Source organism: Rhamphochromis sp. 'chilingali' (genome assembly GCF_963969265.1).
Source record: "Rhamphochromis sp. 'chilingali' genome assembly, chromosome: 9".
Classification (NCBI taxonomy): Eukaryota; Metazoa; Chordata; class Actinopteri; order Cichliformes; family Cichlidae; genus Rhamphochromis; species Rhamphochromis sp. 'chilingali'.
The window spans coordinates 21,612,451-21,637,177 of record NC_137936.1 but is presented as its reverse complement, the minus strand read 5'-3'; the positions used below and the strand labels follow the sequence as shown (position 1 = coordinate 21,637,177).

General features: G+C 40.4%; 5 protein-coding genes across 8 annotated transcripts; 2 read left to right on the top strand and 3 right to left on the bottom strand.

The window, feature by feature from the left end:
- The first annotated feature begins 7,411 nt into the window (after window positions 1-7,411).
- Window positions 7,412-10,140, top strand: sirt4 (sirtuin 4). Of its 2 annotated transcripts, none has more exons than XM_080891404.1 (4): window positions 7,412-7,556; window positions 7,811-8,298; window positions 8,786-9,080; window positions 9,173-10,140. In XM_080891404.1, the coding sequence occupies exons 2-4, from the start codon at window positions 7,811-7,813 to the stop codon at window positions 9,323-9,325; spliced, it is 936 nt and encodes a 311-aa protein (XP_080747530.1). In that variant the 5' UTR covers window positions 7,412-7,556; the 3' UTR covers window positions 9,326-10,140. The 2 variants fall into 2 exon arrangements, with proteins under 2 accessions (XP_080747530.1, XP_080747531.1); XM_080891405.1 differs by having other exon boundaries at window positions 7,415-7,540.
- Window positions 10,141-12,656: 2,516 nt separating this feature from the next.
- On the bottom strand, window positions 12,657-13,606 carry cUnh1orf74 (chromosome Un C1orf74 homolog). Its single transcript, XM_080892555.1, has one exon. It carries the CDS (start codon window positions 13,520-13,522, stop codon window positions 12,728-12,730), a length of 795 nt encoding a protein of 264 aa, XP_080748681.1. The 5' UTR covers window positions 13,523-13,606; the 3' UTR covers window positions 12,657-12,727.
- A 146-nt stretch (window positions 13,607-13,752) lies between these two features.
- Window positions 13,753-15,168, bottom strand: tomm6 (translocase of outer mitochondrial membrane 6 homolog (yeast)). The gene is made up of 3 exons (XM_080892560.1): window positions 15,002-15,168; window positions 13,950-14,078; window positions 13,753-13,810 (listed from the first exon to the last, which is right to left on the bottom strand). Exons 1-2 carry the CDS (start codon window positions 15,097-15,099, stop codon window positions 13,982-13,984), a joined length of 195 nt encoding a protein of 64 aa, XP_080748686.1. The 5' UTR covers window positions 15,100-15,168; the 3' UTR covers window positions 13,753-13,810; window positions 13,950-13,981.
- On the top strand, window positions 15,167-18,007 carry uqcc2 (ubiquinol-cytochrome c reductase complex assembly factor 2). Its single transcript, XM_080892559.1, has 4 exons — window positions 15,167-15,401; window positions 17,013-17,087; window positions 17,668-17,734; window positions 17,842-18,007. The coding sequence occupies exons 1-4, from the start codon at window positions 15,264-15,266 to the stop codon at window positions 17,949-17,951; spliced, it is 390 nt and encodes a 129-aa protein (XP_080748685.1). The 5' UTR covers window positions 15,167-15,263; the 3' UTR covers window positions 17,952-18,007.
- A 73-nt stretch (window positions 18,008-18,080) lies between these two features.
- On the bottom strand, window positions 18,081-21,885 carry tspo (translocator protein). Of its 3 annotated transcripts, none has more exons than XM_080892557.1 (4): window positions 21,789-21,885; window positions 20,043-20,218; window positions 19,811-19,949; window positions 18,081-19,678 (listed from the first exon to the last, which is right to left on the bottom strand). In XM_080892557.1, the coding sequence occupies exons 2-4, from the start codon at window positions 20,213-20,215 to the stop codon at window positions 19,505-19,507; spliced, it is 486 nt and encodes a 161-aa protein (XP_080748683.1). In that variant the 5' UTR covers window positions 20,216-20,218; window positions 21,789-21,885; the 3' UTR covers window positions 18,081-19,504. The 3 variants fall into 3 exon arrangements, with proteins under 3 accessions (XP_080748683.1, XP_080748684.1, XP_080748682.1); XM_080892558.1 differs by lacking the exon at window positions 21,789-21,885 and adding an exon at window positions 21,496-21,742; XM_080892556.1 differs by lacking the exon at window positions 21,789-21,885 and adding an exon at window positions 21,432-21,736.
- Between the last annotated feature and the right edge of the window lie 2,842 nt (window positions 21,886-24,727).

Sequence of the window (24,727 nt, the reverse complement as noted above, 5' to 3'; positions counted from 1 at the left end):
GGGGGAACATGATGAGGAACAGAGGAAGACTCAGACAATATACACACAGAGGATCGTGACGGGACAGGCCCCAGGTGGGTACGCAGCTGACGCTAATCACTCGCTAAGGAGACAAGGGAAGTAAAAAACAATACACACGAGGCAGGAGACTATCAAAATAAAGCAAACAGCACACACTCAGCTCTAGACTGAGACACGTGAACTTGACACTGGACTGGACCACAGATGAATTAATATGGAAGGACAGAGAGACCAGATAGACATGGGAACATGATCGGGAAAACAAAGGATAACGAAACATGGAGACTAAACAGACTAGAACAGGAGTCACTGATGACAATATAGATATGAGACCAGGAACAGACTAGACACTAATGGGAACTAACATAACAAAACAAAGAACCATGAACTAGAAATAAAAAACTCAGATGCACTAGAGAAACAAAACTCAAGACTAACTGATATAAAACTACTACTACTAAACCAATACAGAACTAGAAAATCTCTTATCCAAACGAATGATTCACAAGACCATAATAAACTCAAAAACTGGGTCAAAGACCGTGGAGCATGACCTGGGTTTTTGCTTCAGCTGCTGCCAGAACTGCACTCCCCTTAACCTGCCTGCACTTGTCAGGAGAACCTCAACTGGAATGCTGTTGTTAGAACTCAAAGATATCCCTGATCTGCCAGATATTCCCTGTCCAGATGAACTACCTGGTTGACCTAAACTCATCTAACATTCAGTTGATCATTAAGTAGCAGGTGTGCAAAGTAGTGATCAAATCACAATACTACCACGTGCAGGAGATATGGATATGTTGTTAAGTTAGTATTCATCTGGAACAAAGATACAAAAAACAAAACGTAAAAACTCAGATGCAAATGTTTTAGGGGGTATAATTTTTTTTAACATGTATGCTTGTTTTTACACATTCATACATATCAAACTTGGTATCAGTGACTGATGATTATCATGTCATTGTCTTAGTAGTCTTTTTGACCTCTAGGAGAAGATGCACAGAAAATTGTGTTTTTCTAATTGAAACAGCATCTCAGCAATGTTACATTTCATTGTAACTGGCATTATAATTATGTAATCCAAGGTTTTAATTTTGTTCCCCCAAAGAGAGAGAGTATGTAATCAGTTCTGTCTGCCTGTCTGTTTGTTAGTAGTCTAGTGTTCACAGTTTTCAATGTTGTGTAATCTCCAAAGGTTGATTCTGTTCATCTGGACGTAGTGTTTTCATTGGGAGAAACGTTTTATCACTCATCCAAGTGACTTCTTCAGTCTCAGCTGACTGCAGGTTTCCCCAATCTTATAAACAGTACATTCGCACTCTGCCGTCTAGTTACACCTACAGGCACACTATGAGACATTAATCAACATGCTTTTTGAAAAAAGAAAATACACTCAGAATAGCAGAAGCTTAACTGAATTAAAAACAAAAAGTCAAAACAAAATAAAAAACTAATTAGAAAATATAAAAATTGATGTGTAAATGTCCACAATAGTGAGCACCAAAGTATATCATCAAGTCTTAACTGATCCCTCCCTGCCACACCCTCCTCCCACACCCATCGACCCACCCACTCCACCCATACACACACACACACACACACACACACACACACACACACACACACACACACACACACACACACACACAAACAAATGAAAGTAGCAGCTGTGGAGTATTGTCAGGGCTTTTGCACATGTATTTACATATACAGAAAAGGACTGACAAGATAAATCCGATTACATATAGGGGGATTTTTATGTCATTCGTGACAGCCATGGCAGCTTAAAATGTATGTAAACAGCTTTCAACCTGGGAAAGAAACAAAGAAGTAATTATTTAAAAAAAAAAAAACATTAAACAAAAAATGTTCGCTTTATTGTTGAATTAAATTCAGGACCTTGTAATATCTGATTAGAATCACAATTATGGGTTATAGAATTATGTGCTGTGTGTCTTCATTCCAATGATGTATCTGATTAATGTCCAGAATGTTGTCTTTTGCTGCACTTCTTTACTTTTGTTTTGATTCTTCACCTGCATGTCTGGCTGTTTTTGGCATAGGTTTCTCTCAACTACTACAGCAGGGGTGGGCAACTCCAGGCCCCGAGGGCCGGTGTCCCTGCAGGTTTTAGATGTGTCCTTGAACCAACACAGCTGATTTAAATGGCTAAATTAGCACCTCAACATGTCCTGAAGTTCTCCAGAGGTCTGGTAACAAACTAATCATGTGATTCAGGTGCGTTGACCCAAGGTGAGATCTAAAACCTGCAGGACACCGGCCCTCGGGGCCTGGAATTGCCCACCCCTGTACTACAGGATACTTTGAAATATTGGATTACACTTCAGCCATTATATTGGTAAGACGTTACTTCTAGTTACAGGAAAATGTTTCTGATAAAATATTATTAGTTAAAAAAATCATTGTTCAGCGGCTGTGGCTCTGGGTACTCGTGAACTTTATTAGTAGAGAAAAAGGACGCTAAAACAAACTAATGTTACAGTGTCACTTAAAGGCTAAAAACACAAAACCGTAGCTTAAAAAATAACCTCACTGACATCGCACTCAGGGGTCTGTTTTATTTTCGGTTTGAAGCCAACATCGCAGACGGTCAGATAGCTGATGCTGACAAGAACAACGGCAGTTTATATGTTTAAATAATCAAACTTACCGGATACACAAATGGACAGGATCTGTTCATAGAGCCAACGCGTTTTAGAGGAAGGGGTCTGACCTGAACCCCTAAACGCGAAACTACTGCTGCGAAGATCGTCTATACACAACGACACCTCACTGCCAGAATTTTTCATCCCTTTCCATTCACTGTTTGTGATCATAACTGTATAAGTACGTCATTATACGAGCTTTGTATCACAGCTACGAGGTCAACCAGGTATTTTATTTATTTATGTGATTAAAAATGAGACTCGGATGCATGTGTGACGCTCTAGATGACTTTTACTTTGAAAAGACCTTATGGGACCACGCAGGAGCGGCATGCATTTTCGTTTTCAAGTGAGGAACTAAAATATTAACAGTAAGTTAATCGGTTTCAGTTCATCAGCACTTTTAGAATTTGCCATGCAAGAAAACCAAATAAGACGAGCTGAGTGGACATGCCTGTCATGATAATATTTAACGCCAAATTTATTATTATAATAATACAGAGTAAGTAAGTAAGTCATTTGACACATAACACATGCAGGATGATGACTCAGGGAAGATACAGGACAGAGCCAAACTTTCAGCACTGTGCTCACAATTTCGAGCCATTCACTCACAGTTACGCACTCACTCTGAAAAGAAAAAGCATAATCTCATTCCCAAGAAATTCCCAACTATCACAAATCCCACAAACAAATTCAGAAGCTTTTTTTTATTTGATTTTTGTTTTTTATTTTTTGTTTTTGCGTTTTCTCATAAATTTCAGCAGGCAGTCGCGTTTGTATGATTCATTTAAATGTCCAGCTGTTACAATACATGTATTCAAGTCTTTTAGTTGTATAACCGACTCTGACCCTTTTTAATAAATCCAGGTAGCTTTTTGACGCGAAGAAAGGATTTTGCGCTGGCGACCGTTAATAAATTTGGTGCTAGTGTTTTGTTTTGTGTTAATTAACTTTTACGGATGCAAAGAACAGGATCAAGTGAGTTTCAACAAAACAAAGCAGCTTATTAAAAAAAAAAGTCTCCGGTGTTTCAAAGTAAGCAGTGATGGTGACTTGCTTTTACGAAACTACCTAGAAACCAGGAAATCAATTCAATTTATTTTGCGCAAAATCACAACAGCAGTCGCCTTTAGGCTTTATATTGTAAGGCAGATACCTACATTAATCCTTTTCTTGTCTGAAGACTTATTCCTTTGCTTGTTGTTCATCATCACAGTCAGAGAGAGAGCGCGAAATCTTCTTGTTTCCATGATTATTCCTCCCACACACTTTTGTGTGATTTGGGGATGCTCAGTCATATAATAAAAATAATACATTTTAGATTATCTGGACTCCTGGGACAGTGTGTGTGACAGTCCAACAGGACTGACTTTGCTTTATCTGCTTTATTTCTGAAGCACTTTTTTAAAGCAAATGTAAAACGTTTTTTAAAAACATAAAACTGATATTATTCTGTTTAAATATATTATTTTAACTAAAACTGATGTAGGTCAAAATAAGTACATTGAAAATTAAAAACCACTCAAACTGAAAAAGGCATTAGCAGTGATAAAAAGGCAAACAATTCAAATATGTAGAGAAGAAGAAATTTGAAAGAACTCACAAAATTTGCACACCTAAAATACCCAGGCCGGACAGTCCAATGTGTCTCGCTGACGTTGAGCAGCAGGTCCTAAGGTCCCGTACATTTTTTACTACACATAGCTTGGGTTTGTTTGATTATTTCTTTGTTGTAACAATGCTTCTTTGCAATAAATCTTGTTGCCTTGCAAGTAGTTTGTTGGTGCAGCAGCATATTAAATGGGATTTTAGTCATCTGGGACAGGCTCCAGCCTCCCCCGGCTACCCTCCGGCTACCCTGAATTAGTCACAAAGAAGAGAATGGATAAATGGATGGATTTTAGTCAGTTTGTGAGGATGTGTGTTTAACAGACTTCTCTCTTTTGTTCCCGTTTTGTAGACATCATAGCTGACTTTATGTTACTGTTTAAGTAAAAGGATATAGAGGCTTCAGTTAAGAGACCACAAGAGTCAGTGTAGGTCAGGCTCCACAACTTGATTAAGATTTACTGAAACTATGAAAAAAAGGAAGAAGTCATAACTTCAGCTGCTGGCAGCAAACCAACCTCTCCTGGGACACTAGGAGTATTCTGTTAGCAAACAAACTATGAAAGCTACCACAAATACCGCACTAAATGAACATACTAACAAATTATGTTAATGCAAATATTGAGAGAACTCCCAGTATATCCACCAAACCTGTGGCCAGAGGCCAGCCATGCACTCGCTGCAGGACTAGAAACAAAAAGATAAGATAAGATAAGATAAGATAGAACTTTATTAATCCCTCGGGTGGGTTCCTCTGGGAAATTCGACTTCCAAAAAGCACAGCAACGACCGAAGTTACAGTTACAGAATTGTTATATATATATATAGATATATATATATATACACACACACACACACACACACACACACACACACACACACACACACACACACACACACACACACACACACACACATATATATATATATATATATATATATATATATATATATATATATATATATATATATATATATATATATATATATATATATATAAATACAGAGACAAATATAAATAAAATATACAAAGGGGATAAATAGAATAAATAGGAATAAAAAATAAAAATACAAGTGAATTGCACATTTCAAGTATTGAGTCTATTGCACTGTTGACTATTTACAAAAAGTATTGCACAAGGTATTGTACAGTGAGGTGAAGAGGCACTACAGCTTAGTTGTTCCCCCCTCCTTTGTCCTCCTGTTTCCCCTCCCTCTCCCCTCCAGAGAGGAGTTAAACAGTCTGATGGCGTGTGGGACAAAGGAGTTTTTAAGTCTGTTAGTTCTTGTCTTGGGGAGAAGCAACCTGTCACTGAACAGACTCTTCTGATTGTTTATGGCCGTGTGCAGAGGATGCCCAGCATTGTTCATAATGTCCATCAGTTTCTTTAATGTCCTTTTCTCTGCCACTGTCACCAGAGTGTCCAGCTTCATGCCGACCACAGAGCTAGCCCTCCTGATCAGTTTCTCCAGCCTGGATGAGTCCTTCTTTGCTGTGCTGCTCCCCCAGCACACCACAGCATAGAAAAGTACTCCAGCAACCACCGACTGGTAAAACATCCTCAGGAGCTTCCTGCAGATGTTAAAAGACCTCAGCCTCCTGAGGAAGTACAGTCGGCTTTGGGCTTTTTTATACAGGTGCTCTGTGTTGCATGACCAGTCCAGTTTATTGTCCACCCACAGCCCGAGGTACTTGTACTTGTTGACCACCTCCACCTCCTCCCCCTCTATCTGAACCGGCAGTGGACCTGCTCTAGACCTCCCGAAGTCCACAACCAGTTCCTTAGTCTTTGAGGTGTTGAGTTGCAGGTGGTTTGTGTGACTCCATGCGACAAAGTTCCTCACCAGACTTCTGTACTCCTCTTCCTGATCATCCCAGATACACCCCATGATGGCCGTGTCATCTGCAAACTTCTGAATATGGCATAATTCAGAGTTGTAGCAGAAGTCAGAGGTGTACAGGGTGAAGAGAAGAGGGGACAGCACAGTTCCCTGTGGTGCTCCTGTGCTGCTGACCACAGTGTCAGACGTGATGTCCTTCAGCCTGACGTACTGTGGTCTGTCGGTGAGGTAGTCGGAGATCCAAGCCACCAGGCAGGGGTCCACCTCCATCCTGTTCAGTTTTTCCTGAAGCATACAGGGCCGGATGGTATTAAAGGCACTGGAAAAGTCAAGAAACAGTATCCTGACCGTGCCTTTTCCCCCATCCAGGTGTGAGTGGGCTCTGTGTAGGAGGTACAGGATGGCATCCTCCACTCCGACACCCGCCTTGTATGCAAACTGTAGTGGGTCCTGGGCATGTTGTACCTGTGGTCGGAGGAGGTTGAGGAAGAGCCGCTCTAGAGTCTTCATAAGATGTGACGTCAGTGCCACCGGTCGGAAGTCATTCAGCTCATTGGGCCGGTTCTTTTTGGGGACTGGGACGATGCAGGATGTCTTCCATAGGGCGGGCACTCTCCCCAGTCGCAGACTGAGGTTGAAGACTCGTTGTAGCGGCTCCCCAAGTTCAGCAGCACACGCCTTTAGCATCCTAGGACACACCTTGTCTGGGCCTGCTGCCTTTCTGGGGCGAAGCTTCCTCAGTTGCCTCCTGACCTGATCCACTGTGACACTGGGAGATGTTTGGGAGGAGGGGAGGGGGGGAGATGTCTTGCTGCTGAGAGAGGGATTGGAGGAGGGGGGTGTCATGGTGTCAGGAAGGGGGGGAAGCGAGGGAGGCAGGAGAGTGGGGAGAGGACTCTGTAGTGAAGGTGAGGGTGAGGGTGGGGGGGTTGTGGGCTGGTCAAAAAGGACAGAATGACAGTTATGCAAAATTCACCTAACAAACAGATAAACAAATGATACTGCAAATGAAAGCGAAAACATCCTAGAATCAGCAACAGTCAGTGCTCCACTAGGCAAAAGTGTAAATTAGGCCAAACCACAAGATAAATGAAACAGTCCAGGACAGTGGAGGGAAAATAATGATTATTGTTATTATTATTTACTTATTTGAGATTGTCACAAAAACTAAAAATGATTCAATGTGACTGTGTCATCAAATAAAAATGTCTTGAGCTTAAGATACAACTAAGACTACAACTCCCAGACTACAAGGCGGCTGTGTTTGGTGCTACCATCAAATAGGTATTTCCTGTTACTGCCAATGTTATCTCATAAGTGATTTGCTGTGTTATTCAACAACTCGTTTTAGCTGCTGTCACTTTCTGCTGCTGCTGACTTCACTGACTGTAACTACCGCTGTAAGTCCCTAATAAGGTAAACTAACTGTCAAGCTAAATGTTTAAACGTGTGTAAAAAGAAAGTGTTGTTAATGCTTCTTACATATTCGAGGTTTCTTTCGAAATTAAAACTTAAAAACTGTATAATAAAAGTATAACAATAAAAGTGTATTATAAGATAGTAAGCGGGTAGTTTTCTCGCTATCTTTTATTTGTCGTGGAAAAACAAACAAACAAACAAACAAAAAACCATCGTGTCAAAAAGTGTGTTTATTTAACGTCTGCTTGCAGATGATGAGGCTGCCATGGCGGGTCCTGGCTCCACACACAGCACCTGTAAGGAGAGCCTCCTCAGTCCCTGCAGGGCTGATGAACTTTGTCCCCGCCTGCAGCACCACCGACGCCCACTCACTGGAGCTGCTGCAGGACTTTGTGACCCGAGCCAGACGCCTGTTTGTCATCACCGGAGCGGGTCTGTCCACGGAGTCGGGCATCCCCGATTACCGATCGGAGGGCGTCGGGCTGTACGCCCGCACTGACAGACGACCCATGCAGTACGCAGAGTTTGTCCGCAGCGCAAAGTCCCGTCAGCGCTACTGGGCCAGAAACTTCGTCGGATGGCCGCAGTTTTCCTCCCACTGGCCGAACTCTGCACACAAGGCCCTGCAGCGGTGGGAGGAGAGGGGCAAGCTGCACTGGCTGGTTACGCAGAATGTAGATGCTCTTCACTCAAAGGCAGGTCAGAAGAGACTCACAGAGCTCCACGGCTGTGCCCACAGGTGAGAACGCATAAACTCACATATGCATCATAGACAATAAGCGTCAATTAAGAAGTTATGGCAGTCTTACAACAATACAATACAATGTACTGTATAAACACTACTTATTTATGAGTAAAAGCCATGCACTGAGAATGCCACGTAGGTAAAAGTTTCCAGGTTTCATTGGCAAAATGTTGATTACTTTAGTGATGTTTTCATGTGCAATCACCACTATATTCTACAGTTCTGTGAAAGCATTTACCCCCTTCCTGAAAAATGGACTTCACTGCCACTAATCGAGTCAATATATCATGCCACGATCCAAAGAAACTCACGAACAGCTGAGAAACAGTCACTGACATCCATCAGTCTGTAAAGACATTGGTTTGGTGACAGTAATTAAAACACACACCCTCTGCATCACCAGGAGTTATTAGGAAATTCTGTCTGTTTGCATGTTAACTGACTAGAAGACATTTTGAGGATGAAATCTGGGCGTCCTCAGGGTCACGTGCCTTGGCTGTGGTGCCATCTCAGCACGGGAGGAGCTCCAGAGGCGATTTATATCTTTAAACCCAGAGTGGCAAGCTCAGGCAGGCACTGTGGCCCCAGACGGAGACGTCTTCTTGGAGGATGAGCAGGTCCTCCATTTCAGAGTTCCCTCCTGTGATGACTGTGGTGGGATACTGAAGCCTGAGGTCACGTTTTTTGGAGACTCCGTGAACAAAGCAACTGTGCAGTTTGTGCACGAAAGGCTGGCAGAGTCGGACGCGGTGCTCGTCATGGGGTCATCTTTACAGGTAGGTCTTGGATTAACTAGTAAACCAGTTTGTTAGCTTTCAGCAACACTGTTCCTTAACTGAATACGTTGTTCCTTGTTGATGTTTCTCAGGTGTACTCAGGATACAGGTTTTTACTGGCAGCAAGGGACAGGGAGATGCCGGTCGCCATCCTGAACATAGGGCCCACCCGAGCAGACCACCTGGCAGAGCTGAAAGTCAGCGGCCGCTGCGGGGAAGTGCTGTCAGTCATTCAGCCGCTCTGACTGACCGCAGCCTAAATAGCTTGAAGTGCTCTGCTGGTTAGGTTAAAACTACCTCAGATTTATGGAAACAGTTGCTCTTTGTTGTTACACGCTGTATGCAGGTGAATGAATGTTAATAATTGTGAGCTATAAATGTGTAAGACTTGAATCCAGCTGATCTTCATACAGCAGGTTGGTGTCAGGGAGCTGAAATCCTGTCTCTGCAATCAAATGTCAACCTACCAGGAAAACAGAAAGGCTGTGCTTTGTTGTGTGATTGCTGGTTTTAGGTTGGCACAATAATGGTGTGCAGGTCAAATGTGTGAAGTGAAATAATAATTTGCAGGCTTGAAGGAAAACAGAGGTACCCCGTTTCCTTCCTCAAGCTCTTTTCACTTTATAGATGGACTGCATTCATGTACAATGTCTTTTCAAGTCTTATCAAACACACAAAGCACCATCACTATATACTGACGACACCTTTGGATTCAAACGCTCTTATTCTGATAAGACAAAAAGACACAGGGTGGCTGCTCTGATGTAGATGGGAAGATGCAATATAAATGTTTATTTTCATGTTCTGCCACCAGATCTGTTTTAAAAGGTGCAATTTGTTCTTCTTCCTTTTTTTTATTACGCAATACTCAGATGGTTAGTATTTTGATTGATTTTAAATGCTGCCGTATTCAATTTGGCAGCATTTCCATTTTTTGTGAATTAAACTGCTTAAAGTAGGTTGAATTAAACTTTTTCAGGCTGGATTTTAAAGTGGCATTATGCTGTCGTTTTAAAGTTATGCAGTGGAAACTTTCTGTAATAAAATATTCAGAAAATAAGAGGTTTTGGAATTTATTATCACACTTGCAAGCCGGAAATATTCATCATTAAAGAAGTTTCGAACCTTGGTGTATCAAACATGAGGGCCAGAATCAGATAACAAAGATTCCGATCCGGCCCACTGCATGACTTTTGAAAACACAAAGGGTGTAAAATTTTGGACTGAATGTATTTTCATAAGTTTTCATGCTAATAAAGAGCTCCCTCATGGCTATTCATACTACACCAAAGTAATTAAGTCGTAGATAACAATGAAATTACAGAAATGTCTATTTTATGTGTGCATAGTAAGAAAAAAAACATCTGAATTTAAAAAACACTCTTTTCTAATTACAAGGTAGTCTGAGTAATGGGCTACTAGAGCTTTTTCTGTAACATTTCTCTCTCAAATTAAGCCTGAAGAGATGTGCTGACAGATTCTTCCATTAACTACAGCAGCATTTCTGTATCTGTGGAAAAACCGAGATATGCTGTAGAACTCTCACTGCTTTTTCTGATATTAACATGTCTCAGAGATTAAATGTGTAGTTAAACTTTACACTTGACAGAAAGCGGAGTTTCACTGTTGCGGTCTGCTGAAGCTCAGAGGGTGATGCATGTACAGTGGGGCAAAAAAGTATTTAGTCAGCCACCGATTGTGCAAGTTCCCCCACTTAAAATGATGACAGAGGTCAGTAATTTGCACCAGAGGTACACGTCAACTGTGAGAGACAGAATGTGAAAAAAAATCCATGAATCCACATGGTAGGATTTGTAAAGAATTTATTCGTAAATCAGGGTGGAAAATAAGTATTTGGTCAATAACAAAAATACAACTCAATACTTTGTAACATAACCTTTGTTGGCAATAACAGAGGTCAAACGTTTACTATAGGTCTTTACCAGGTTTGCACACACAGTAGCTGGTATTTTGGCCCATTCCTCCATGCAGATCTTCTCGAGAGCAGTGATGTTTTGGGGCTGTTGCCGAGCAACACGGACTTTCAACTCCCGCCACAGATTTTCTATGGGGTTGAGGTCTGGAGACTGGCCAGGCCACTCCAGGACTTTCAAATGCTTCTTACGGAGCCACTCCTTTGTTGCCCGGGCGGTGTGTTTTGGATCATTGTCATGTTGGAAGACCCAGCCTCGTTTCATCTTCAAAGTTCTCACTGATGGAAGGAGGTTTTGGCTCAAAATCTCACGATACATGGCCCCATTCATTCTGTCCTTAACACGGATCAGTCGTCCTGTCCCCTTGGCAGAAAAACAGCCCCATAGCATGATGTTTCCACCCCCATGCTTCACAGTAGGTATGGTGTTCTTGGGATGCAACTCAGTATTCTTCTTCCTCCAAACACGACGAGTTGAGTTTATACCAAAAAGTTCTACTTTGGTTTCATCTGACCACATGACATTCTCCCAATCCTCTGCTGTATCATCCATGTGCTCTCTGGCAAACTTCAGACGGGCCTGGACATGCACTGGCTTCAGCAGCGGAACACGTCTGGCACTGCGGGATTTGATTCCCTGCCGTTGTAGTGTGTTACTGATGGTGACCTTTGTTACTTTGGTCCCAGCTCTCTGCAGGTCATTCACCAGGTCCCCCCGTGTGGTTCTGGGATCTTTGCTCACCGTTCTCATGATCATTTTGACCCCACGGGATGAGATCTTGCGTGGAGCCCCAGATCGAGGGAGATTATCAGTGGTCTTGTATGTCTTCCATTTTCTGATGATTGCTCCCACAGTTGATTTTTTCACACCAAGCTGCTTGCCTATTGTAGATTCACTCTTCCCAGTCTGGTGCAGGTCTACAATACTTTTCCTGGTGTCCTTCGAAAGCTCTTTGGTCTTGGCCATGGCGGAGTTTGGAGTCTGACTGTTTGAGGCTGTGGACAGGTGTCTTTTATACAGATGATGAGTTCAAACAGGTGCCATTCATACAGGTAACGAGTGGGGGACAGAAAAGCTTCTTACAGAAGACGTTACAGGTCTGTGAGAGCCAGAGATTTTCCTTGTTTGAGGTGACCAAATACTTATTTTCCACCCTGATTTACGAATAAATTCTTTACAAATCCTACCATGTGGATTCATGGATTTTTTTTTCACATTCTGTCTCTCACAGTTGAAGTGTACCTCTGGTGCAAATTACTGACCTCTGTCATCATTTTAAGTGGGGGAACTTGCACAATCGGTGGCTGACTAAATACTTTTTTGCCCCACTGTAGTTTGACATCCCACTCTAACAAAACAGCTTTCTCTCACACTAGTCTTAACCTGAGTTATATATTGTCAGGTCATGTTGCATTATAGTCGCTATTTTCATGAGTGAGGTCAATGACAATATAGTTTATCAGTTAAAACGTTCTGATGAGAACATTTTTCCTCATGAATTTAAACACTTGAAACAGCATTATCTATACAAGGACACAAACACACACGCTGAAGAACGACATTAATGCACGTGTTCTGAAAACCAGGTGTTAACTCTGATCCATCTTGTGGAACCTGTCGCCCACATCAATGACCCAACAGCTGTTTTGACAGTGTTTATTACGGTCATAAATAATCCACAGCATTTGCTTTAAAGACAAACTTACATCATGTTCACAGACAAACTGAGGGCAGTGTGACTATAGATTGATTAATCGTGAGATCTTTTAGGAGGTTTTGCTGCTCAAATCTCTGCTGCAGACGGAGCTTCCAGGTTTCCAGGTCAGACTTTATCTCCTCTTGGAGAGCAGCCGGGACACTGAAGGAATACAGACAACATCTGTGAGCTGCAGTATCCGGCTGCCATGTTGCTGAAGCCGTAAGCACCGTGAGGGGAGTCATGGACAGACAGTTGTCGAAACTCTTAGTGTGATCAAACCAGTAAGTGACGGGGTAACCCAGTAAGAGCCCAAACACAGTGCACAGGTTCCACTCCTCACATTTCTCTCCGCCACTGAGAAGCCTCTCAACCCCTTCAAGCTGCTGCACCCCTCCCAGTAGAAGTAGTAAATCTTGTATCATGCGCTTCAGGTCTCCCCTCAGTGGGTCAGCGACGGTGGGAGTTTCCTGTGAGTGGCAGACATCAATCACAGCGACGCTGCTCCCGTCATGAAGAACCTGCTCTAGATTTGACTTGACTGTGACCGGATTAACAATGAGACCATTTCCATTTAAATCCAGCGTGAGAAGCGATTTAGACACAAGCTGGAGAGACTGTAAAGAGCTCAGATAGTGCTTCACTTGCTCTGCACAGGCACCATTAATATCGTACAGAACAGCAGGCTTCAACCCCAAATCTACAGCTGACACCTGTGAAGCCAGGTCCAGACTCTGAGGAGCAGAGAGGGACTTTCTACCAGCAGACAGATATTTACGAGCAGCAGCAACAAAGAGCTCTGAAACAGACATGACTGCATAAAAATCACGTCACACGAGACTGAGGAGTCAAGCAGCAGGACTAGAGATATTTCTATTTAAAGTAACTGCTTAGCTGGGAATCAAGCACAAAAATTAAATGTTTTTTTTAAAGGTAATCTACACTTACAAGAAAGGTTTAAAAAAACTAACAAATGGTCAAAAGGTCAATGGATCTAACACAAGTAAACAAGACAAAAGTTTTCAAACTAAAACACGTCATAAAAACTGTTTCATGAGTTTATTTGTGTCCACTGTTTCTTCTTTGTTGGTCCAAGATGCCTAAAGGAGAAGAAACGTGTCAGTCAGAATAATCTGTAGAAAAACAGCAGTTATTCCGTGATAAATTCTGCTTTTGTTCATTAGAGGTGTGCAAACAGATCACACCTCTCTCCAGCTCTAGTAAAGAAGATGACCTCACCATCATCCTGGTTGTGATGTATTTGGGTCACGCTATGTCACTGGCTGAGGAGACATCAGGTCAAAATCGGAGAGATTTCTTGCAACCCAAACACCAGCTGCAAACAAGCCCAAATTCACCAGAAGATTCCTTAAAAAAGAAAAGAAAAAAGGTTTAAACAATCAGTGATGCCATCAACAGCAACAATACCCTGTTCAACCTGTGGCTACAGGTTGTGCTGTGCGGGGAAACTGATCAAACATAAATTTATAAGACAACAGGTATCTATAACCTCACCCATCTATTAATTTATATTCTTCTCTTTATCCAGAGCTAGGTCCTGGAGAGAACAGCCTAAGCAGAGAAGCTCAGCCTTCCCTCAGAGCTCCCTTCCCAGCCACCTGCTCCGGGTGAGATGCCAAGGCTTTCCCAGGTCAGCTGAGCAATATAACCTCTCCAGCATGTCTTGGGTCTACCCCACAGCTACAGAGGCTGGCTATTTTTTTTAAATAAATATATGAATATATAAATATATCTTATAGGCTTAACATCATACCTAGTATATCCGGTGTGTGACATTTACCTTAATCCTTGGGGAGCCAGTATTTTGGCATATTTGGTACACAGTTGTTGAGAATTCTGGTGTCCAGGTAATCCTACATAGCTTACAATGTGCTGCTGGGATCCAACTGTCTGAACATATTGGCCATTAAACATTGATTAACTAGCTACCCGTCATACTGTATACATTAAGCTTCCTGAGGGCCTTTAGAGTAGAGACTAGACTCTCCCTAAAGTTTGACAAAGTGGTTAATCGATGAGATTAGCCCATTTCTTCTGTTCATTGATAAACAAACTAAAAACAACTATTACGCTGGTAATATTATCATACAACTCCATTAAACTGATGATCATAATTGTAATTTTATTGTCTGTTTCTGTACTTATAGTGTAGCCTAGTGAGTGAGAGGACAAGGACAGATTCCTTCACTGGCACACCAGTGCTAACGCTAGCAACACAGCTAACCGCCCCAAAAACCCTCTTACTATCACTGCTGTCTGCTCTGTCTTACCTTCTGAAGTCGTTTCTATCTGTTGCAAACCGACAGGCCGAGCTGATCCACTCCACCACACCGGAGGAAGAGCCCTTTTTAGCGTTTGCCCCACTCATGTTGCTAACGTGTGTGCTGGGGGTAGAAAAAGACAACGGCAACGAGGGCGAAGAGTCAAGGGGGAAGGTTTTTAGATGTTACACAACTACGGCGTGCGATAAAGCTCAAACCCAAACATACGTCCTCCTCGCTCCACTCAGGACGTGCTGTTACATGACCAAAGATGTCGGCGACCAGGTACCGTCGGTTTCTGAAGCTGTGTGAGGAATGGCCCAGAGACGAGACCAAGAAAGGCCGCGACTTGGGGACCTTTCTGCGGCAGAGAGTCGCCTCTGCCTTCCGAGAGGGTGAAAATACTCAGGTAATGAATTTTAGCTGGTAGCAACACACGGACTCCTGTCTGCTGTAAACAACCGAAAGAAGCTAAGAGGACAGCTTAGTTAGAAGAGCAAGCAGCTGACAACCTAATCCAAAGCAGATTTCTGCGAACTTCAAGACTAGTATTGAGATGTTTGAGGCACTAATGTCCATCAGTCCACCGCTGGTTTTTGCAGCTGGGTCCATCTGAAATCATCCAATGTTTAGAAAATTTTCTACTCATCCGCCTCTGATTTACAATTTGGACATTTATAATCATTGCTGTGAAATTTTAGCTTCATATATCAACAGATATATAAACTTGCTGGAATGGGGTCAGTGGAACACCTTTCACAAATATATCTTGAAAGGTATTTGATGTATAAAGCTAAAATTTCACAGCAGTCATAAATGGCCGAGACTTCAAGCCGTAAAAATATTTGGGGTAAATGAGTGATGGTCGAACAGAAGATCCACAATGATTTGAGATGGAACGACCCAGCTTTGATGCGCTTTTTTAATAAATCTTGAAAATAAAATAACTATCAGCGTTTGCAACCAAGTAAACAGCCTTTAATCTGTTTCTAAAACATGAAGTTTCTGAGAAGCCAACCATTTGAGCACTGTAAACCATAACATGTAAAAAATATCTTGCCAAAACAGCTGGGATAGGCTCCAGCCCACTACCAACTCTGAACTGGATAAGTAGTAACGAAAAGGAATGGAAAAAGATGGTTTTTGATAATCATAGGTGTTTGATGCCAGCAGAATCTGAGGTGCCAATAAAACACTAGTTTATAAATAAAGGTTACACTGACTCGCTGCCCCATCTTGTGGTACAAATTGGCATTACACTGACGTTTTACCCTGGCTCTAGTTGAATTTCACCTGCCATCTCTTAAACACAGTACAAGCATTATTTTGCCTATTGATTCTGTACTGTGTGTTATCTGACCAGTAAGAATCAGATTTAAAAAATGTAACCCACAGACACCAGAGATACGGTGGCATAGTGATTATTTATTTTTATGATGGCATAGTAGAGCACAAGTGCACATAGCATGGCAGTGCATCGCACATCCTCGTGTCTTTTTCACGGAAACCAAAATGACCTGTTTGGAATTTAAAGTTAATAATTAAAATAATGAGAAGATTATTTTTTTCCATTTAACCCTTGTATGGTGTTCGGGTCTGTGAGACCCGTGTTCAGTTTTTTTTCAAAAGAAAAATTAAACAATTAATTATTTTTTCCACGTGTAAATGTGTTGTGTCTTTCCACTCACTCCACTTGATTATAACTGATTTATTTATAACATTTTATATAAAAGAAAAACGAGAAGCACATTAATTCATAAATATGATCTAACAAAGGTAAAGGGAAAAAAATTAACCATGTTTGCTGTTCATATGTCTTGTAATTGGGATGAAGTAAACATCTGTTGAGTAATTTAACATAAAATTGTTTGATAGTGTTAATTTGGAAAGCCAAAACTCTAGCGGGTCCACCAGACCCATGAACACTGGCTGAGTAACAAAAATACGAACACCACACAAGGGTTAAAACATGTTAAGTGAGTAAAATCAAATCTTAACCACTTCAATGTTTCCCCATTAGATCTCAGATCCTGAGAAATGTGATCAGATGTACGAAAGTCTGGCACAGATTAACGGCAACATATACAGACAGCGGGTAAGTACACATGCGCATATGTGAGGTGCATTTCAACTTCATTATATCATCATACAAAAAACACATTGCCCTCCACTGCTGTCGTTAACCTGAGGTCTGTCACCTAGCGAATGACTTCTCCATTCTTTAAGATTGCAAAGGTGTAGTTACCTTTTTTTTTTTTTTTTACCTGTGTGGAGATAAAGTGTGTTTACAGTTAGTACAAAGGTCTAAACAAACACACGAGGTTAATGGTTAAAAATTGTTAAGCTTTAAATTTGAACCATAAAGATCCAGAGATCAGCAGATGTCTGTTTTGCTCCTCTGAATTACTCAACTGTAAATAGGGAAGTTTTACTTAATATAAAAAAAGATTTTAGTAGGAAGACTATTAATTTGTCACATTGCTGTAAGGGGATATTTTCCTTGTGCATGTGAAATGCAGAAAATGGAAGCTGACTTCTTCAAATACTGTGCACACTCCAAATTATTTGAGTACATAAATGAACTTGTATATAATATTTGACTTTTTTCATTTGGAAAGAAATTTCTGTGTGAAAACTTGTCGAAGGCTACAAGAATTTTTTCTTTCTCTCTTCAGTTTCCTCGTGTGAGAGACACGAGCTTCACTGGAGTCACAGTGGAAGAGTGTAGATTGCTTTTGTCAGGTATGGACTCGCATGTGCTGTCAATTCTCGGTTATTTAATAAACATAATGTTGTTATGAGGCCCCGGGAACTTGCTGTAACTTAGACCCGACTTTTAAATTTTACAGGAACTATGCAAAATACGGACGAGGAAAAAAAGGGTCTGTGGAAGTCGCTAATGCAGAGATTCTCTTCGAAATCACCAGAAGACGTCCCAGAGAAACCTGCAGAAAAATAACTTTTTCTCCCAATCTTCTTTTCCTATATGTATAGAAATAAATCTTATTGTTACCATTTTGGACTCATTTTTCTATATATATATATATATATATATATATATATATATATATATATATATATATATATATATATATATATATATATATATATATATATATATATATATATATATATTTATTTAAATTGTAGCTTTAGAAATATTTTTGGATATATTTTGGTCCATATTGACATGAAAGCATCACAAATTTGTTGACTGCACATCTTTGAGTCTCCTGTTCCATCACATCCCAAAGATGCCATATTAGACTGAGATCTGGTGACTATGGAGGCCATTTGAGTTCAGTGAACTCACTTCCATATCCAAGAATCCAGTTTGAGATGATTTTCATTTGCGATGAGATACATCATCCTCCTGAGACCAGCCTGAACTGTTGATACAAGGCAGGATGGAGACATGCTTTCATGCCATTCACACCAAAGTCTGACCATCATCTGAATATTGCAGCAGAAATTGAGGCCTATCAGAGAGGCAACATTTTTCCAGTCTTGTTCAGTTTTAGTGAACTGTAGCCTCAGTTTGCTGTTCTTAGTTGACAGAAGCAGCAAGCAATGTGGTCTTCTGCTGTTGTAGGTCAGCTGCTGCAAGTTTTGTGAATATTCGCTGGTTGGATGTTGTTGAATCAAACTAAATATTTTTATAAGCCTTCACTGGCTGTGTGGTGGAAATAACCCACAGTCATCAGTTTGTAACACTAGTGTTATTTTACAGTCTTAACAGATTACAGAACTCAATTTCCTGGAGTTTTTCTATTTGGTCAGACTTGAATTTTTTACATATAAGAAATTTTACATTTAAACAAGTCTATAGAAACAATGTTGAAAAACATTTTGGTCTACATCACGGCCGTGAGTTGGCTTACCAGGCAGGATTTAATCAGTTAAGCTTGTGTCTGTTTGAGAAATGCACCTGACCATTAATTCAAATTATTTACTTGCAAAGCAAAAATGTTTCATGGACTAGTTTACACAGTTTTCTTATTTAAGAAAAAAAAAAAAAAAAAAAAAAAAAAAAGGCAAAAACTTTCAGTTTTAAACTGAACAACCAAAACTCCACGTGATGGGGTGACTTAACTAATTTCAATGTAATCACATATTCTGTTCATATTACAGTTTTTCCTATTAGTAATGACATTTCTAAAATTCTTAAGGGATTTTTTTTTTTAAAGGAACAAAGTAAATGTATTAGAAGCAGGCTGTTATACAGTATCTAAGCAGATAAAATAATGCCTGCTCAGATCTAAAGTACTGCAGATGTTAAAGAGGATACCACTATTTAGAAATGTCGTCTTTATTTATTTTTCTTCTTTTTATTTTGGGCAACATATACGCAAGTATTAGTAAGTCTGTGACCAGCCAACAAGATCATAAAGCAGCTGGTAAAGTCAAAAGTGAGACTGACCGGTTTTTTTATTAGTATTATTTTTTTTTTAATAACATTGTGTACGTGATTCAGAATGTAAGTATGTTCCTCAAAACACACAGTCATGATCCCTACTCTTCTTTTTCCTCTGGGTTGTCTCTCCATATGCAGTAGTTGAGGCTGGTTGCAAGGCACAGCCAGCCCAGATAGGGTGCCAAGAGCATCGTGGCGGTGCGGCTGATGGGATACCAGGACATCATGGTGGCTCCGACAGTCCCCGTGAGAAGCACAATCTCAACGAGGGACTAAAAAGAACAGAAAGAGGGCATGTCAGTGACAGCGATGTATACAACTATGCTGCCACACTTACCACACCCCTAATTATTGGTGTCCAAAAAAAAAAAAAAAAAAAAAGTACAGTTTTAAGTTAAATTTACCCATTTCAGCTTGTGTGCACCAAAGAAAATGGGAGTCCAGGCCCAATTCAGAGCTAGCTGTGTCCCATAAAGCCCGAGTGGAACTAGTGCATCGTCAGTGAAACCTCCAAGCTCCTTCCACACCAGGTATGAACCATAGCTGGAAGTGAACGACAAAAACAATTCACACGAGATCATTAAGATAAGGAGGCTGCTTCACAGATAATGCAGAAATCAGTCACAATGTGCTTACCCCATGCCTGTGTACAGACACGTCCACACTACGGGGAATGCTTTGTTTGGTGGGCGCCATGATGGTTTCTTCAGGGTTGGGTACCAGGTATCTACCTCTTTGCGTGTGAGGTAACCACCGTAGAGCCCTCCCAGGTGTGGCAGGGCAGTGAACCCAGCTATTTGCAGCCACATTTTCTGAGATAAGAAAAAGACAGCCGTTTAACTTCCACTAAGGGTGGATATTCATAGGTATAAGTAGCAAATTTTTCTGCCTAATGCGTCTGCTGTCCCATGACTGACTAAACAGAATTCGCAGTAACAGAAAACGTGAGGATTTTGCTATGCGGACATCCCCAATCAGTTTAGTTTTAGACTTCTTTTTAAACCATTTTTTTACATTTCAAGGCAGGCATCGGGCATATGTCAATTTCTCTGTTAAAAATTACATTTAACAACTAACAGAAGCATGGCATCATTCAATTTGTGCAGACCAAATGGCCAGCCCTGTTACAGTTCAGCACAATAATAAAAACTCACACCACATAAATAAAAGCTTATACTTCATAACCAACCAGAATGGCTAAAACACATTAAAGGCATGCTCAATACATCATTACACAACCGACGTTAAATCAAAATATCACTCCTGTAAAGACCACTTTAAATCCTTAGCCAAAGCAACTATCAGCTAACATTACAAGGTTGAACCATTTCAGCTTAATTACACCCCAGAGAGTTAACCAAACATACTCCATATTCACACTGATTGGCCTCTTTGCACTCATTAGCCTCAGAAATACAAGCTGTGGGTTTGTTTGTTTTTTTAAGTAGCATTCCAGTTTTTAATCAGTTATCAATGCATGGAAATGGCTCAAACAGTTTGTGCACTGTTACAGAGTACTTGCTGGCCAGAAATAACAGGGGGATACATGTAAACAAGATTTACCTTGATACAGTTAAGGTTAATAGTCTGTGTTACCTTTACTGCTATTTTTAACCATCATTTAAGAATTAAAAATGTATGTACTCAAGCTTAAATATACAAGTAAACGTATTCCTTTCCCTTAACATAATCCCAAACCCTTTTTATTTTAATAAGCAGGAAAAGAACAATACCCGCATGAGTCTAATGTCGCTTTCATTTTCTTTCTTACAGCAACGTTACAAAAACTATACTTTTACAATAAATTTGAGCACGTTTGCTGTTGTTCTAGCGCAGCAGTGAAACATGCTAAGTTAACGCTAATTAATTTTTCTTTTACGTGTTCGTGCTCCCAAACATTACGTGCGCTGACTTTCTGAAGTCACGCCGCACTTCAGTGACTCTAGGTCAAGGTTTGGCGGCGCAAAGTTGCATTAAAGCTAATATTGATGTCAGGTCACTAGCAGACATAGCTTAACTTCTTACCTCACTCAGTTAACAGCAGCGTACAGTATGAATGTCGTATCGAGGACTGAACCTACAAACTTACAGCCAAATCTTTAAGCACACTGTTGTGCTGTGATATTGTTTGTTGAGTGGGCAGGGCCACTTTATCGGAGCAGTCAGAAACACTCCCCTGACACTCCCTGGATAACGAGTGCTACTTGCGCTACTGAGCCAAACAATGTGACGTCGGAGCGTGGTTACCAACGATTGGTCACGAGGATAACATCAGGAGTTACTTAACGGTCGAAAAAACCGGTTGTTAGCTAAATAAATGTGTTGCACAAGACCTCGGTGACACAAATGTTAAAAAAAAACGCGAAAAACGTATTCGCTCACTGCTTTGTTTGTTGTCTCGTGTCCTTTTTGCAGAGGAAGCGCACGAAGCTTGTTATGTGACAGCAAAGATTACAAAAACGTCAAGATAGTTACCCTCCGTGTCGTCTGGCAGGCGTTACAGTGCTTTCCTTTCCTGTTCCAACAGTTTAAGCTAACAATTGTTTCCGCCACCGAAAAAACTTCCCCAAAATTATGACTTATGGGTAAGTCATAATGGGAAAATAAGTTCACATTTCTAGTTATTAAGTGAAAATGTTTAGACAACTTAAAATGTCATCTATTTGCAGGGGTGTCAAACATACGGCCCGGGGGCTAGAATCAGCCAGGATCCAATCCAGCCCACTGAATGGCTTTGGAAACATTTGAAACATTTTACTGTTTTCCCTCGTGTTCTGCCCGATGGCAATTCACATTGCACTGAAGTAATCAATTATAGATTTCTGTAATTTTACACATTTACTTTATTTACAATTTAAGCCCAGTCGTGCTGACATGACAGACTTGTTTCATTTACTATGGCATAATTTCTTTGTAATGTAGAAAAAACGAAAAATACCGTTAAAATGGTGCTTCTTTGTTTTATGTTAAAATGTTGCAGAGATTAATTATGTAGTTAAACTATTTTACACTGACAGAAATAGGAATTTCACCAATCCTGCCCATATAAGATCAAAGTGAGCTGGATGTGGCACAGTGTAAAATGAGTTTTACATCCCTGCTTTATGAACTATACAAACTTATTTCTATTAATTTTCTTACCTTTTTTTTTTTTTGTACAGTTTAGGCTTGGAGGATAGTCATAGCCTGTTCCAGCTGTCACAGGTTAGAGCCAGGCCTAACTCATAGATTCAAGTTACCATGCACACTACAGTCAGTCTATTTATTTTTATTTTTTTATCTATTTAAGCTTGAATTTGTCCACCTGTCACACAGCAATACAGAGCAGACTTTATATTTCTAATACTTACTGGTGGAGTATGCATGAGAAATAACAAGAGTGGGGTTGAGGGAATACCTCTACCAGCGCCCTTATTCACATCACAATACTGTTCAGTAGCCAAATACAGTTATTTCTTTATCTGTGCAGTTCTTGCAACACTACTTGTCTGTCTTCAAACCGCGTGTGTCAGGTAAGGAAACAGATGCCAGTGTTGAGATCCAGTTGCATGAGCAGATTTCTGAGAGAGTGCAGAGAACTTCCTCTTTATGTTTGAAGCAATGACTGTAGAAAACATAATGAAAAGCTGTGAAACTTGTGTAGATACAGTTAAAAGTCCAACATTTCTACTTATGCTTGTTTGTGGTGAGCAGCAGATCAAAAAAGTTTAGGATTATAAATGGCTTCAAGTGCATATTCAGGCCTGTGAGACTCATTCAAACATTTTCACTTGTTACCTCACTTTTCCCGGACACACTTGCGTCTGCACATACTTTGTCAGTCAAAAACACTGTTAAACACAGTTGCAACATATGCACAGTTAACTTGTTGGTTTGTGTCAAATAGTCTTGAGGGTGGAGTGTGCAGTGATTGAGTACTCTTCTACTTTATAGTGGAAGGTGTAAAACTGTCCCTATATTGAAAGTCCTATTTATGTGATCATTAGTATGATTGTGATGTTTGCTATTTCATTTAAAGAAACTCAGTCATTCTCTTTAACTACCCCAGTTTCAGACAAGCTGGAAGGCTGTGTAAAATGTAAACAGAATGCAATGATTTGAAAACTTCATAAATCCATATCTTATTCACAATAGAACATAGAAAACACAAAACATTTTTAAACTGAGAACATGTACAATTCTAAGACAAAATGGTCATTTTGCATCTGATGGTAGCAACACATCTGAAAAAACTTGGGACTGGGCCATGTTTACACTGCGGTGACAACAGTCTGTAAACATCTGGGAACAGAGGAAACCAGCTGCTGGACTTTTGGGAGAGGAATGTTGTCTTGTTCTTTTCTGATAGAGGATTTTAGCTGCTCAGCAGTCCTGGGTCTTCTTTGTTGTAGCTTTTACTTTCATGATGTGCCAAAGTTGGTGAAAGGTCTGGACTGCAGTCAGACCAGTACAGCACCCAGATTCTTCTACTGTGAAGCCTTGCTAAAAAAATGTCCTCTGCATGGGAGCATATATTGCTCTCAAAACTCTATATACCCTTCAGCATTTAAGCTGCCTTTCCAGATGTGCAAGCTGCTAATTCTATAGGAACCAAAAGAGATGCAGGCTTTTGAACTGAGTGTTGATAACAGGCTGGATGGTCCAGAGGCAATTTTTGCCCATTTTTGTCAAAACATTTCACATTTCAATTTGTCTCCCAACAGAACAGTTCTCCACTTTAATGCTTCAGTTATTAAAACAAACAAACAAACAAACAAACATAAAATGTTGCCTCACAGAAGACAGAAGCATTTCTGGATTATGCTCACACATGGCTTTTTCATTGCATCATATGGCTTTAAAATACAGTTTGTGGATGGCACGTTGAAGCACGGTGAACTGTGTTCAGTCAGTGATTTCTTAAAGTGTTCTTGAGCCAATGCAGTGATTTCCATGACACAATCATGATTTGTTTAAATGCAGTGCTGTCTGAAGATCACAGCCATCCAATATTGATTTTGCACAAAGAGAATTCTCCAGATTCTCTGAATCTTGTGAGGAAATTATGTTGTGTGGTGATGAGCTATTTAAACCTTTTGCAATTGACTAAGAAGCTCTGAATCTCTAAGATGCCTGTTTTATATTACTAAACTGTTGTCAACTAACCTAATTATTTGTAAAATAAACCAAAATAAAAAGAACCACTTACTTTTCAGGCCCTTATTGCCCCTTTGTCAACTTTTTTGGGACACGTTGCTGCCATCAAATTAAAAAAAAAAGTACATTTGTTTAGTTGATTATTTCTTAGTTGTAACAATGGTTCTTGGCAATAAATTCCATAT

Coding starts and splice junctions, on each gene's coding strand:
- sirt4 (XM_080891404.1), top strand. CDS start 7,811: ATGATGAGGCTGCCATGGCGGGTCCTGGCTCCACACACAGCACCTGTA. Junction 8,299..8,785: donor CTCCACGGCTGTGCCCACAG/GTGAGAACGCAT, acceptor GGGCGTCCTCAG/GGTCACGTGCCTTGGCTGTG. Junction 9,081..9,172: donor TCATGGGGTCATCTTTACAG/GTAGGTCTTGGA, acceptor GATGTTTCTCAG/GTGTACTCAGGATACAGGTT.
- cUnh1orf74 (XM_080892555.1), bottom strand. CDS start 13,522: ATGTCTGTTTCAGAGCTCTTTGTTGCTGCTGCTCGTAAATATCTGTCT.
- tomm6 (XM_080892560.1), bottom strand. CDS start 15,099: ATGAGTGGGGCAAACGCTAAAAAGGGCTCTTCCTCCGGTGTGGTGGAG. Junction 14,079..15,001: donor GATAGAAACGACTTCAGAAG/GTAAGACAGAGC, acceptor TTCTTTTTTAAG/GAATCTTCTGGTGAATTTGG.
- uqcc2 (XM_080892559.1), top strand. CDS start 15,264: ATGTCGGCGACCAGGTACCGTCGGTTTCTGAAGCTGTGTGAGGAATGG. Junction 15,402..17,012: donor GAGAGGGTGAAAATACTCAG/GTAATGAATTTT, acceptor TTTCCCCATTAG/ATCTCAGATCCTGAGAAATG. Junction 17,735..17,841: donor GTGTAGATTGCTTTTGTCAG/GTATGGACTCGC, acceptor TAAATTTTACAG/GAACTATGCAAAATACGGAC.
- tspo (XM_080892557.1), bottom strand. CDS start 20,215: ATGTGGCTGCAAATAGCTGGGTTCACTGCCCTGCCACACCTGGGAGGG. Junction 19,950..20,042: donor TGTCTGTACACAGGCATGGG/GTAAGCACATTG, acceptor GTTCACTTCCAG/CTATGGTTCATACCTGGTGT. Junction 19,679..19,810: donor GTGCACACAAGCTGAAATGG/GTAAATTTAACT, acceptor TGTTCTTTTTAG/TCCCTCGTTGAGATTGTGCT.